General features: G+C 39.9%; 1 protein-coding gene across 7 annotated transcripts in view; it reads left to right on the top strand.

Annotated features, from left to right (window-relative positions):
- Positions 1–794, top strand: part of rbm47.L (RNA binding motif protein 47 L homeolog) — a 71,542-nt gene extending 70,748 nt beyond the window's left edge. For all 7 annotated transcript variants that reach the window (XM_018229255.2, XM_018229249.2, XM_018229288.2 and 4 more), the window contains one exon: positions 446–794. In XM_018229255.2, coding sequence (XP_018084744.1) covers positions 446–673 — 228 coding nt within the window. In that variant the 3' untranslated portion in view covers positions 674–794. The remainder of the gene's footprint in view (positions 1–445) is intronic.
- Positions 795–14,478: the final 13,684 nt, after the last annotated feature.

Below are 14,478 nucleotides of genomic sequence, written 5' to 3'. Positions count from 1 at the left end.
GGTTGTCATGGGTTACTGCCCACGGGCCAGTGAGGGTCATTATCAACACTGGGCAAATTTGCCCAAGGGCAATCAGCGATTAGCTTTTTAAAACCAGATGCAAGTAGAACAATGAATGCAGCAATTGGATTGGTTGTCATGGGTTACTGCCCACGAGCCAGTTAAGGTCATTTATCAACATTGGGCAAATTTGACCATGGGCAGTAACCCATGCATCCATTGTTCTACTTGCAGCTGGATTTCAAAAGCCATTCTCTGATTGGTTGCTATGGGTAACTGCCCATGGGCAAAATTGCCCAGTGTTAATAAATGAGCCCCAGTGGGTGAGCATTACAGACCGTGATTTAAAATAAGACATAACAAACCTGTGATAAAGAACAAAAGGTATGCAGTATTGAAGAAATATCAGCTTGACCTTATTCTACTTTTTTGGGGGATTTTACAGGGCCGTCCAATCACTCCAGTATACACCATGACTCCCAATGTGCAAAGGATTCCTGCTGCAGGGATTTATGGTGCAAGCTACGTACCCATTGCAGCTCCTGCCACAGCCTTAGCCACACTACAGAAGAACACAGCAGCGATGTATGGAGGGTATGCTGGCTATATACCTCAGGCCTTTCCTGCTGCAACCATCCAAGTTCCACTGCATGATATCTACCCAACATATTAAGACTCTCAGCGTGGTTTTCAGGATGGTGGGGGGGGGAGGGGTTTGAACTGAAGGAACTCTTTTAATATTTATGAAGAAAGACCATAAAAAATATATTCTAAAAGAATATTTTATACATGTGAAGTTTGTTTTTGAAAAATGTATTAGGTTATTTTTAAGATTGAGATATATATATATATATATATATATACATATGTTCGTACATTTCCATTTTTTGTCCTTTTATGTTTTTGGCTTTTGATATATATATATGTATGTGTATATATATATATATATATATATATATATATATATATATATATATAACCATATAGATTTATATCATGTGGTTTGGTTCTTAGGTTTTTCACAGTGTAACGCCATGTAACTGGTATGTGTATGTGCTTGTGCCTTTTTTTCTATTTTATTTTTTTAGTCATGCACTCTAGAGATATCATTTTTGGTAGAGCTGTTATCAATATTGCAATTTATGTATGTAAGTAAAAGCCTGTGGAGGCGCTTAGGAGCTTATGTAGTTAACATGGGCAACGTTTGCCCCTGTTCATTAACCCTTCATAGTCGGATGTTTGCTTTCATTATTCAGACTGCACTAAAGCAGTAAAAGCTAACGGATGATTGGTGGCCATGATATACGGCTCTAGGGCAGCCTATACCATGGTAAATACATAACCCACCTACTATAGAAAGTACTTTCTATATTTAAGAGATAACTAGAAGGTACATTATTTATGAAGTTATACTGGAATATTTTTTGTGTGGGGCTAGGAAAAATTCCCTGTGAATGTATCCCTCTGTGATGTATTTTTTTTTATATATAGGGTTCAGTGAGAAGATATTAGAGTGTAATGTTCAATTCTGGCATTGGGGTAAATATCACAAAGGCACCATTTGTATAGTTCATTCCTTCAAGCCATATCATTACGGATAGAACAGATATCGACCACAACCTGCAGCAGGTATAGAACTCAACTCCTCTGGAGTTTTCATTCCAGAAGCTGGTTAGACATCTCATATTTAATAATAAGAATGTAATTTGTACCCCAACACCCACCTATGGGACTGGAGTCCCAGAACAACTATGCACTTGGTTTAAAAGCATCCTCAGCTATTCTGGCTGTGCCAAATAGTACCGATCTATAACCTCTACTCAAGAATTACAACTCAATGTGCCTAATTCATCCTTTCTTCATCTCCGTGCCTGCCTTTTATGGGTGAGTTGACAACCCAGATTAGAAAAGAAACAGGATTATTATTATACTGCACGGCTCCGGCAACTAACTTGATTAATACATTTTTCTGTAGCAGAAAGGCCTCTCACAAGAGATGTTATAGGTATGAAAGATCCTCCAGTTTAAGGTAATATTACATGTATAAGACATGAACAGTAGCCACAGTTGTAACATTTGGAAATGGCAGTGGTCAGTTCCAGTTGAAGACAAGCGGAAGCACCATGAAAACACTCCATAATGTAAAACAACCAAGCCGTAGTAAAATGTTCGGTATACTGTACATACTGAGAATGTTGAGATTGTAATGCAAGGTATTCTGTCCAGGATAGATATAATGCAAGCTCAGTTAGATAAGTATTGTACCTATGGTTCCACGTTGCTAGGCAAGTTCATTCATTCCTGTGTTTACTATGCAGTGTCTTCCTGCACAGGTGCGCATTTTACTTTCTGACGGTGCAGAACAGTCAATAAGTACAAATGATAAAATTCAGGGACATTATTCACTCCCAGTCAATGGAGATTTCCAATGTTACTACTTGGTATCTTCATTTGGGGTGGCACACAAACATTCTACCGCTCCATGAAGGCTTAGGCCATGAGTAGTAACAACCATTAAAGGAACAGTTCAGTGTAAAAATAAAAAGTGGGTAAATAGATTGGCTGTGCAAAATAAAAAATGTTTCTAATATAGTCAGTTAGCCAAAAATTTAATCTGTAAAGGCTGAAGCGACTGGATGTCTAATATAGTAGCCAGAATCCAACTACCTGCTTTGCAGCTCTCTAACTCTGCGTTAGTCAGCGACTTGAAGGGGGGCCACATTGAACAACTGTTCAGTGAGTTTGCAATTGATCCTTAGCATGCAGCTTAAATTGAAATGCAACAGTCACTAATTAGTTGCTTCCTGGTAACCAATCAGTGGAAACCAAGAGAGCTGAAAAGCAGGAAGTAGTGTTCTGGCTATTATGTTAGACATCCAGTCACTCCAGCCTTTATACAATACATTTTTGGCTAACTAACTATATTAGAAACATTATTTATTTTGCACAGTCTATCTATTTACACCGTTTTTATTTTTACACTGAACAATTCCTTTAAGCCCTTCCTAACTTCATGGAGGAGGGGAATGGTTCAATGCCATGTGTGTCTAGAGTTGGCTCTAAGTTCTGCCAGGTTTCTACAGGTTATTTGTCCTTATCCAGGAACCAACAGTTACATCTCTGTTGGTTTCCATGAAATGGTGTGTAACACAGTGTGTGTTTATATTGCTGGGCCCAGTTTGTGACAGCTGCATTATTCCCTTGGCCTTTTTACATCATGTTTCATGTAGAATGTCTTTTGCATTATGGGATTTTGGTGACTTGATACAAGTTTTCACACCCTTGGCTTACCCCAGGGGCCAGCGAAATATTGCTGAGCAAGCTGCTGTCGGCCTCCCGAAGCAACAACAACAACAAAAAAGCTTAGGATACCATGCTGTAAATATTCTCTGGTGTATTGTAGACATTATGTATCCAAACTGCCTCTGCCGCTAGTAGCATTTTATTTCAATGTTAGATAATGTACCCCCTGTCCTTGCAGTGTTTTGTGGCCTGTTTAAAGGCTTTTAGAACAAGATGGTTAGGATATTTTGCTATTTTATTTAAATGCGGCTTTTTTCCCCCATTGTGCATTAAGTAGAAGATCCTCTGTGCCATAATGCAGTAGATAAGATCGGATAAACTGTAGTCCTACCTTTATTGTATTTATTTTGTGTTTTCTTTAGGTGTTTTTATTGTGAAAGGAGCATTACCTCTTTACAGGACTACTAGTGATAAAATATGTCTCAGTTGTCCACTCCTTAGAATTCTGTTATTCCTTCAACTCACTGTGACTCTTGAAGTCAGTCGGCCAAAGCCAGTTGAGTTATATGTGTGATATAAATGCCATTTTGCTAAGCAAACAAGTCCGGGAGAAGCCAATCAGAACTACTGTATCTAACCTTGTTTAGCCAGGTTAGCTCCCTTTGCAGAAGACTATGCTGGCCAAGTATAATAGCCTCTTTATTTCATAGAATGGTTGTTTAACTATTTATAAAGGATAAAATAAATGCCAAAATAATATATTTGTATTTTACAAGCAGCGGTGATACATGCACCATTTGCTTTCACATAGCAATAACAGTTAGGATTACTAAAGGGAACATATACAAGTTTTCTAAATAGAGTTCCTCTTCCATATATATATGTTTATAAATATATATATAGATGCCCACCATAAAGCTGCCTATGGAGAATACCTCATCCAAGGTAGGCAGTTAGGGAGCTTCTGGTTGTAAGAATATTCTCTGCACACAATAAGCTTCGTTTTATGCAGGTATAGTATATGGAAGGCAAGGGCCTATTTAAGAATAGCATATATTTCCCTATAGTTACAGTTCTAACTTTATAGAAGTGCCCTTGTGTGCCGAGTCTGGTGGCACATAGCTACGTGGCACTAAACCTTAGTAATGTTTGGTTAGTTTAACTTGTCATTGTTATTTGTTCTTAAACCATTTCATACACACTACTGAGGTGAGTTTGTTCTGTAATAACTTGAAAAAGTGAGCTTTTTTTTTTTAGCTTAAGAACAAAATGCACAAAGTAACAGGGGGGATACACAGTGCCTTGTTTTTTTATATATATATATAAAATTGAAGACTTAAACTGAGGAGTTGGTTTTTCCATCTTTTGTCCATTTTATGTTGCCCAGAAGAGGGCGTGGACATACTTCTGTACTTGCAAAATATTTTTAGCATGTGTTAAAATAAAGCATTATTTAAAACACTCTGCTGTGTGAGAATTATGTGAGTGTATTGTCTGTTTTGTGTGGTTTTAGCACCCCCCCCCCCCACAGCCGTAAGTTTACCCAGTTTTTGTCCCCGGGCTAGTGCTCCCTTTAATCTACTGCGCATGTGCAAATCTAAGTGGTGAGGCAGCAGTGTTCTTCTTATGTTTTTCCTAATAGAAGCACCTGCTTGGGAAAGAATGTAGTGATTCATTGACTTGGGGGTTCCTAACTTATTGCCAACCCCAGTGAATTTGGCTTTCCTTGTCCTTTATCCAGACTAGGCCAGCGGAACACCAGGTAAAAACCTGGTGGGCCCCACGACCCATACCTGCATCTATCTATGGCCTGTGTTGCCCCTGATCTTGCCCCCTTGCGGAAGCAACCACTGGACAGGTATGTGCGGGGGCCCGGAGGAGGGGTTGCAACTGAGGCGGAGTGCTTGTAGGGGTCCCTGTGGTGGAAACCCAGATAGGCCTCCGACCCGCCAGTCCAACACTGCCTTAACAATTGGGTCTGGTGACACCAGTGCTTTGTTCAGGAGACACTTTTCCCCAAGTTAATGCAAAAAGCATGTCTCTTGCAAACCCTGGATTACTAATAGAACATGGGCAGGGAGTGTGCATTGAACGATCTTGATTTTGGATATTTTCTGTACTCCTACCTGGTCAAATTATATCTATAGCTGTTTTTAAGGCCACCACCTGAGTTTATTAGTTTGCTGGGAGCCTATGTGGACTCATTGTGTGGAACAGAAATACAGACATATACTGTATAATTTCCTCTATTCAGAGAATACATGCATTTACTATTGGCCTATGATAATATTATAGTGTAACTGCATGTAAGAATTTCATAACCACTTTTATCTCTATGTGGGAAGTAATGATAGACCTTGTAAGGGCAGAGACACACGCTCAGATTCGGGGAGATTTATCGCCTCTTGTTCAGGGCGACTTATCTCCCCGAACTGCCTCCCGCCGGCTAGAATCTAATCTTGGAGAGCTTCGTTTTCTGATGTTTTCTTGTGAGGCAGCTTGGAAAAATGAAGCCATCCTGCCAGCGATTTACATTCTAGCCGGTGGGAGGCAGTTTGGGGAGATTAGTTGCCCTGAAGAAGAGGAGATAAATCTCCCCAAAAAGAGGAGATTTGCGCTGGGCAACTAATCTCCCTGAATCTGTGTCTCTGCCCTTAAGCCAGTAATACTAGTATACATATGGTGTAAGACACATAGGGGCACATTTACTTAGGGTCGAATATCGAGGGTTAATTAACCCTTGATAATCGACCGTCTAAGTAAAATCCTTCAGCATCAAAGTCGAAGGATTTACCGCATATTCTATGATCAAAGGATTTTAGTCCATCGATCAAACTATTTTCCTTCTATCAGAAATTTGTTAGAAAGCCTATGGGGACCTTCCCCATAGGCTAACATTGATGTTCGTTTTAGGTGGCGAAGTAGTTGGTCAAAAAATTTTTTAAAGAGAATGTCAAATAGTCGAACGATTTTTAGTTCGAATCGTTCAATTCGAAGTCGAAGTAGCCATAAAAAACATTCGAAATTTGAAGTATTTTTTCTTCTATTCCTTCACTTGAGCTAAGTAAATGTGCCCCATAAAGTAAATATACAGTGGAGAGATGGAGTGAAAGAGCAATGACTGATGACAATTTGAAGGACAGGCATGGGAGAGTATTAGCATGGAATCACACACTCACAGTCTATAAGGTTAAAGGGAAACATTGGAAGTATCTGGATAAATTAGGTTTACCCTTATACAAGGACATGTATCTTGATATGAGCACAGTGCAATTCTATAATTGGCTAATGTAAATATACATATTTCCAGTAAGAACGTCACCTCCATCAGGAGGGCAGGGGGTTGGCATTTGGGAGGGGGGGTAGAAAATAAAATTAGGGATTAAAATTGTATAACATGGTCAAATATCAACCAGATTTATCAAGAGTGATATAGACGATAATAAGGCTCCGCACTGAAAGACGATGTTAATATAAGACTTAAGTATTAACATACCTGCTTATGGTAAATTCTCCCAATATGATGGCATGCAGGTCCAGATAGCAGCTTATTCCTGTGAGCAGGTGAGAACAAATCAGAGTGAGAGGAAGGTAGGGTCCTGACGCATACAACTGTGCCGAGGTACCTTAGTGTATTTATCTGGCAGAATTCAAGAGAGTCTAACATGACATGAAAATGTGAATGGTCGGTCACGGTATGCCATAAAGACGCGCATACTCAAAGTTCTCATATAAAAGTCCAATCAGTCTTGGATGCAGTTTTTTGGGGATATGTCAAAGTTTACTGAGCATTAATATCCAAGATTATATTGCTACAAATATGAAACTAGGTCATCTTTCACGCAGGCCATGTCAAAGTACATGGAGACCAGGGTGTTTGCTTCTCGGTTGAGATGTTGATCAATATCATCCATCTGTTGATAACAATGGGCTCTTGGATATGGGACATTTATTCATTGCTTTGATTTTTAACACAACAGACAAGACAGGACAGGTACTTGATGTATTTGAGGAACATCAGAGTCAAGATTAGGCTTCATATTAAGTCTCCAAGGAGACGATGTATTTATTCTGAACAATAAAATAAAAATTTTTGGGGAAAAGAGTGGGGGTGAAAGAGGAGAGAAAAATAGTATGCCCCTCTTCTTATGTTAAGGACTTGGTGTACATGAATAAAATAAAAATTCAACTTTCTGTGCTTTGGATAGGGAAAGGTCATCTACTGATTCAGTAGAAAGTCCCACTTTTCTAGTGTGAAATCATCCATAGATAACAAGCTCAAGGCTTTGTGAATTAGCTATAAAATCAGTACAGTATGTTCTGTCACCTGTATACAAAGCTTGTATGATATACTGTAGGTTGATCGGGTCAGGGAGGACAGTATCTACAAATCAATAGTCATGATTGAAAAAGACCTACAGTTTGTATTATGATGATCCTTACAAGGTTTGAGTATAAAGGTCATTTGTGCTAATAAAAATTATATGGATAATTAATTACAGTATATACATCACTGGTGAATCCAGAATAACACTATAAAGACACTTTCCTAAAAGGTATCGTTCTGAAAGGCCTATCAGTGGGCCCCATAGGAAGGGCAGCTTTTATTGGCCCGTGTATGGCCACCTTAGTGTAATAAATTGCTGACTACACCCCTCCAGATCAAGTCGGCAGCAGCGACTGGGCCCTGTATGGGACCTTCCCATTAGCCGTCCCTACCAATTTCTTGCTGAAAATCGTCCAAAAAAAATCGTTTGCATATTGGGCCCGTGGCTAAACAAAACTGGGAGGTCAATGTAGGGAAATATATATTTGTTTGACAATCACTCTGACAGCCTGACCTTTATGTATATGCCCAGCCTGGCAAGGGCAATTAGGGTTGCCACCCAGCCTACACAGTAAAGTACCGGCCAGGACCGGGGTTGGTATTACAAATTTACCCTCAATGTAGTAGCCGGTTAATTTGTAAAGCACGTAAATTCAGCCCCTGGCCTACCCCCAATCTGCCCAGAATCTATTCCAAACTCATCCTTTTGCTTCATATTCCTCTGCCTCGATCCTTCTTTTGGCATCACCTCACCCCTCTGATGTCTCAAAAGGTGGCAACAATAATTAGGGATTAGTTGCCTGTGACAAAACTCCTCTTCTTCGGATGACTAATTCCCTCCAAATGCTTCCTCACCATAAATAATGTCAATTTCTGGTTGTAAAACATATGCGGCACCTCGTTTTTCTGAAGTCACCCAAAGTTTTCTCCCCTCAGGTGCCATTGCCCTCAAGGGTGGTGGCAGACATAGAGATTAGTCGCCCAGTGACAAATCTTCTCTACTTCAGGTGACTAATCTCCCCAAATGCCTTCCCGCTGGCAAGAATACGAATTGAGGGCGGGATAGCATATGAATCGCTTCGGATTTCCAAAGTCACACGAAGTTTCCTAGTGAGGCAACTTCGGAATCTCCCCGTCTGCCACCACCCTCATTGTTTCTGCTGCATGATCAACTGTTTTTTTTTTAGATTATACAGCATTTGCTTTTAACCAGGCAATAGCTTTGAAAACAAGTACATTTTATCAGGCTCTTGTGATAAGTTAATCATTACAAGATGTTTGCTTTGAAATCCCTCCCATGAAAATTAACATGAAAATATCTTGCAAATGACCTTGTTTCAGCCACGATTTGTGAAAGGGCCTTGGTAAAACCAGAAACGTCTGGATCAGAGCCAATTCCATTTTCATTCTGTACATTGGACATTTGCTTGTTTTCTGTCGTGTGTCTATTGGAACGGCTCACCAAGTGACCTTCAGCTCCTGAAAAGTTTATTTTATTCACTTTTGAATGAGAGATAGACACAACAGAACCTTGTAGGACTTAGAACTGCACGTTATTAATTGCACAGACAGGATTCCAATTCCAATAGATTTAATACATAATTAAGAATAGATGAGTATTACTGCCCCAATGTGTTAAGGCCTTGGGCAAAGATACAACTGGCGCCCTGCACAGATCACTATTTCACCCGGCACCATCTCTCTTAATATTATAGTTATATGGACATACAGTAGATATATACACTAGGGATGCACCAAATCCACTATTTTGGGTTCAGCTAAACCCCTGAAAACTTTGTGAAAGATTTGGGTGAATACTGAATCAAATCCTAATTTTCATATGCAAATCAGGGATGAGAAGGGAAAAAGCGAACCACCATTTTTTTCTACTTCTTTGTTTTGTGAAAAAAAAGTCAAGAAAAGACATAAAAAGTCACAGAATTTGAAGAAAGGAGAGGATGGAAGAGGATCGCTCCGTGGTGCTCACTGGTATAACCCCGGCCGGTGCAGTTTTCTGCTGATAGGAGCACCGGCCAGTCGCGATCCTAGAGGGGGGCTGACCCTGGTGCGTGACGCGCAGCCAGGCCCCGTCCCCCTCCGTACGGCCGTATTTGGCCGCATTTTCAGCGGCGAACGGACTGCCGGGGGGCCCTGAGGGGGTGCGGGCCCTGGCCCGCTCGCACCCCCTGCTCCCCCGGTAGTTCCGCCACTAGCACCGGCCCGGGGTTTCAGGTAAGTAAATACATTCACTTGGGGGTGCCTAACATTGGCATCCCCAACTGCTGAACGACTTTCCTTCTCCTTTAAGTTAAAAGCTGAACAGAGGATCTCCAAAGGTAAGTGTTGCAGTAAGGATCCTATTGCTATTATATCACTACTGTAGGTTACTGGTCTATCCAGTTACTTTATAATCTGATTCCATCTAAATGAAAGTTTGAAACTTCTGTCCATATGTATTCATGTTTCAATGAATGCACCATCATTCTCAGAGTTCTTCTTCAGGGCAGTCTTTAACCTCGATTGCAATAAAATCGTATGGCTTCTCTGGCTGGGGGAGTGTTCATCAGTGATTAGAAATAAGCGTTCGCTGTAGGATGTGACAAATGGCAGTGGAATGGCATTTTATGGCCAATAGAGAGGCTGGTGTTGCCCTGGAGCTGTAAGAACTGGCTGCTATGATTTACACGGAAATACAATCATAAGTAAAAGATCAGGAACATATAAAATACAATTTATAGGGAGTTACAAATTAACATATGTAACGTCAAATGTAATAAAGACAGTGTACTGACCTTTCTGTTCCTTTCTATTTTTGGAGGCATAAGTGAGGGAAAGGTTGAAAGAGAAAAATGGAAATGGGTGTGAAAGAACCAAGCAGAGAAATAAAAGCAAGGAACTGGGTTTTTCAATGCCTTCTCCAGTCATCTGACTAGCAGCATGGAAATCTTTCAACACAAGCACAAAATGTCTCTGTAAATCAGAATTGACATTAATTATAATTTTCCAACACCATTTTTTTGCATTCAGACAAATGACCTGTTGTACAGTATTATTTCATAGTCCATAAGTTCTGTGTAGTAGAAAGGTTTCACTTTAACATATTTAATATGATTACTGTATATAATTGTAAAAAAAAAAGAAGTATATAATATATATAATACGCAAACGAGCAGATGCAACCAGTGCAAAGGGAATAGCTTTCCAGTCTGTTGTAATGATTTAATAAATATCATTAAGTTATGGGAACTTTATCATACATATCACATTTCATATAAAATCATGGGGTTTTTTTTGGGATTTGTGACTCCAACAAATTTATTAACCTTTCAGTTTTCATTTCCTGCAGTTCATGGTCTTTACGTAACACGATTTAGCAACAATAAATGTGGTAGATAATTAACTATAACATTGTTATGAACAATAAAGTGAAGTTTTCAAGCATTCGGATGGATAAACTTGAAGCATTGTGTAATTACAGCAAGGAGATTTATCGGAAGCTACAGAAACAAGGCCCAGGAAAGCCCCAAGAACATAGACAGAAAATCATGCAGATAAGCAGAGGACTATCTTCAAAAGAGACTAAAGGATTTACAATTACATAGTATAATATTATAAGTTGGTAACCAAAAATGTCATACTCCTTCCCTTCCGGAGAAATACCACCAGATGCCTGAATGTTTTTTCTGGGATCAGATGATTACTTAACCAGTCATTTCAGCAATCCCAAAGCAAGACCATCAGTTTATTGTAGGGGAATTGGATTCCAAATTGTAGCAGACAGAATAAGACATTAATCTAACAACCACTGGGCTCTTCTTTTTGATTCATGGTGTAGGACAGAGACCTGAGTAAAGGTGGCCCCATACAGGGGCTGAAAAAAGCTGCCAAACTCCTGGACCGAGTTGATAGATTATTATTAATCAATTAATATCTGCACTAAAAATCCCATCAGGCAATAACCACATTGGCTAATTATTGTGGTCCTCGTCCACAACCTGCATTCTGGTCTCTGTGATCAGCCAAATATCACCTACCTCAAGGTTGGCATATCAGGGAAGGATCTGCTTCTTTCGTGACCTTCCCAAACCCAATGCTCAACTCTAGTGGGACAGCATTCGATCCCTACATTAAATAACAACAGTAATGTAACTATCCATCTCCAGGCCCATGTAAAGGCCACGGAGCAGGGGCCCCTCACCCCCCTCTTGGGTGTTGGCCTGGGTGCAATCGCACCCTCTGCTCCCCTGGTAGTTCCACCACTAAATAATTAACATTGATTTGAACTTATTTGCACCCATATAGTTTGGTTTAAAGGATTCCTGTGGGGGCTGATGAGTGCCTAGTGGTGGTGTCGGCAAATAACTGCTGTCCAATTATCTTATGGAGATATACAAAATGGCTGAGAGCTGTTTAGGTTCGTGCTCTGGCTGAAGTTACTACTTGCAATTCTTTTCCTCATTACTCTGGCATGCCACAAATGTTTCGCTATGTGTGTGAAGAATTAACTGGGAAGACATGGGCCCACTGATAAATTGTCTTCAAATTAGGCACTTTTTACCCTGTTGCTAAATGCCCACATTGTTGCAGTTATTACATGAATTGAAATGGTTTTACTCCAGGCAATAACAATAATGCATCCAGCAGGTGACTGATTGGGTTGCAAGAGCTTTTATGATGCCTCTCACAGGCTGTTCTTCAAGTATCTGACCAACAGTTAAGCTGGCTATTGGACAATCTGGATACACAAGCAAAGGGTTGTATATTTTTCCTTTCTGTAAACATGCAATGGACGAGTTTGAATTAAAGGGGTGGTTCACCTTTCAGTTACCTTTTAGTAGCAACCTTTCAATTGGTCTTCATTATATATTTTCTATAGTTTTTGAATTATTTGCCTTTTTCTTCTGACTCTTTCCAGCTTTCAAATGGGGGTCACTGACCCCATCTAAAAAAAAGAAATGCTCTGTAAGGCTTCACATTTTTTATTACTCGTTTCTATTCAGGCCCTCTCCTATTCATATCCCAGTCTCTTGTTAAAATCAGAGCATGGTTGCTAGGGAAATTTGCACCCTAGCAACAAAAGTGCTAGAATTGCAAACTGGAGAGCTGCTGAATAAAAAGCTAAATAGCTCAAAAACACACATAATAAATCATATATCACTCTTTACATCTCACTAAAAGTCAAAGGTTGCCAAACCCTTTAATAATTCCTATTGTGAGATGAGCAAGCCCTTTATTGACAAATACAGATCATTTAGAAAGATTCGGGAGGTGACATTAGATGTACGCTGTATACTGTCTAACTAATTTGTAGACCTTTAGATTGTAAACTGTTTCAGACAGGGCCTTCTCTTCCGCTAGTATAGGTAATTGGCTGTTTTTGTATGTAATTTGTGTACATCCATTTATTATACAGTGCTGCAGAATATGTTGGCCCTTTATAAATATGTGTTGTTATTATTAAAATCATCATTATTATTATTATGAATAATAATAATAATAATAGCCTTCAGCTGTTTCCTCAGATATAGTATAGACATATAGTATTTGATATCTGCAGGTATGAACAGCTCATGCTTCAGACTATCAGTGGTGCAAACAAAGGAACTGAGCCTAACAATTCACTTGAGCACTTGAACCCCATCTTACTGTACTATCTCTGCTGGTCACTCTTGGTGCCTTGGCCAGTTTTTCACCCATGAACTAATGTGCCCCTATAATACTTTTGGAGTATTATTAAAGTATTGGTTGAACAGCAGCAAAATATATGATTAGGTTGTAAAAGTGCTTAGTTTGTAATTATTATATAGTTCCTAGTTTTGATCACGAGAGGGCAGCAAAGTACAGGTAATTATCAAACTAATAAAGGTTCCAGCAATGGGAGGTCCCTCAGTTCCAACAGAGGGAGAGGAGGCCCTTAGGAGATAAAATCAGGTGTGCAAGCAATCTTTGGATATTGGATCCAAGGTATAGGTTAATTATTGAACAATCATAACTTGTTGCTTCTATAAATGCCATCATGGGGGACAGTGGTGAAAGCTGTAATGAGCCCCTGAGGCTCTCCTGCTCCCAAGCAAGACTGGGCCACTGTGACCAGTGCCTAGGGTTGCCTAATGACTGGTAAAACGTATGCTTTATTGAAATGTTCAATAAGGAAGAAGGTTAAAAATATAGGAACATTTTATTTCGAGAAAAGGTGGTAACCCTACCAATACCCTCTGCACTGGTAACAGGGGCCAGGGAACATATATGGGTTGTGGTGCCTAGGTCAGAACCATCAGGTCAGTAGCATGGTGTAGCAAGGTCAGCTAGTGAAAAGGCTGATCTGGAGGGTAAGAGGTAGGAGTAAGTCAGCTAGTTAAACCGCTTTAGCAATTCAACTTTGGAGGAGATTAATGGAGTTCCTAACCCAGCTCTAAATAGGAGCCACCATGACAAACCTATAAACTGTTTCTGGAGGAAGTCCAAGTGTGTAACTGTATAAAGGGCGATTTTACCATGTCTGCTATCCTCTGTCCTGGTACAGGGTGACACAAATAATTCTCCCTATGCTCCAAGAGGCCTTCTTCTGATGTTGACATACAAGACATCCTTTAGCTGCTCTTTCTCTTCTCCAGCCCCTCCAGCTCAATTTAGATACTACTGGTGATGACGCTGGGATTTGGGCCTCCAAAACCCTTTCACTCACGGTGTTACCATGGCATGGCGGATCTGTTAAACCTGTAAATTATTCCTCTACCCACATACAGCTCTGTTCTTGGTTTCAAAAATTGTCTCCGACTATTGTCGTACACCGGGAGTTTTCCTGGTATCCTGGTGGGCCAGTCCGATTTCACTTTATTAGTTGCCATTTAGTGATAGATGCTTTTGTCTATGTATTTATATCACACTTTCTTTCTAAAAATATCATT

This window comes from Xenopus laevis, chromosome 1L, assembly GCF_017654675.1.
Source record: "Xenopus laevis strain J_2021 chromosome 1L, Xenopus_laevis_v10.1, whole genome shotgun sequence".
NCBI classification, from domain to species: domain Eukaryota; kingdom Metazoa; phylum Chordata; class Amphibia; order Anura; family Pipidae; genus Xenopus; species Xenopus laevis.
Note: the sequence above shows the minus strand (reverse complement) of the source record. Positions and strands in the feature narration are given on the sequence as shown.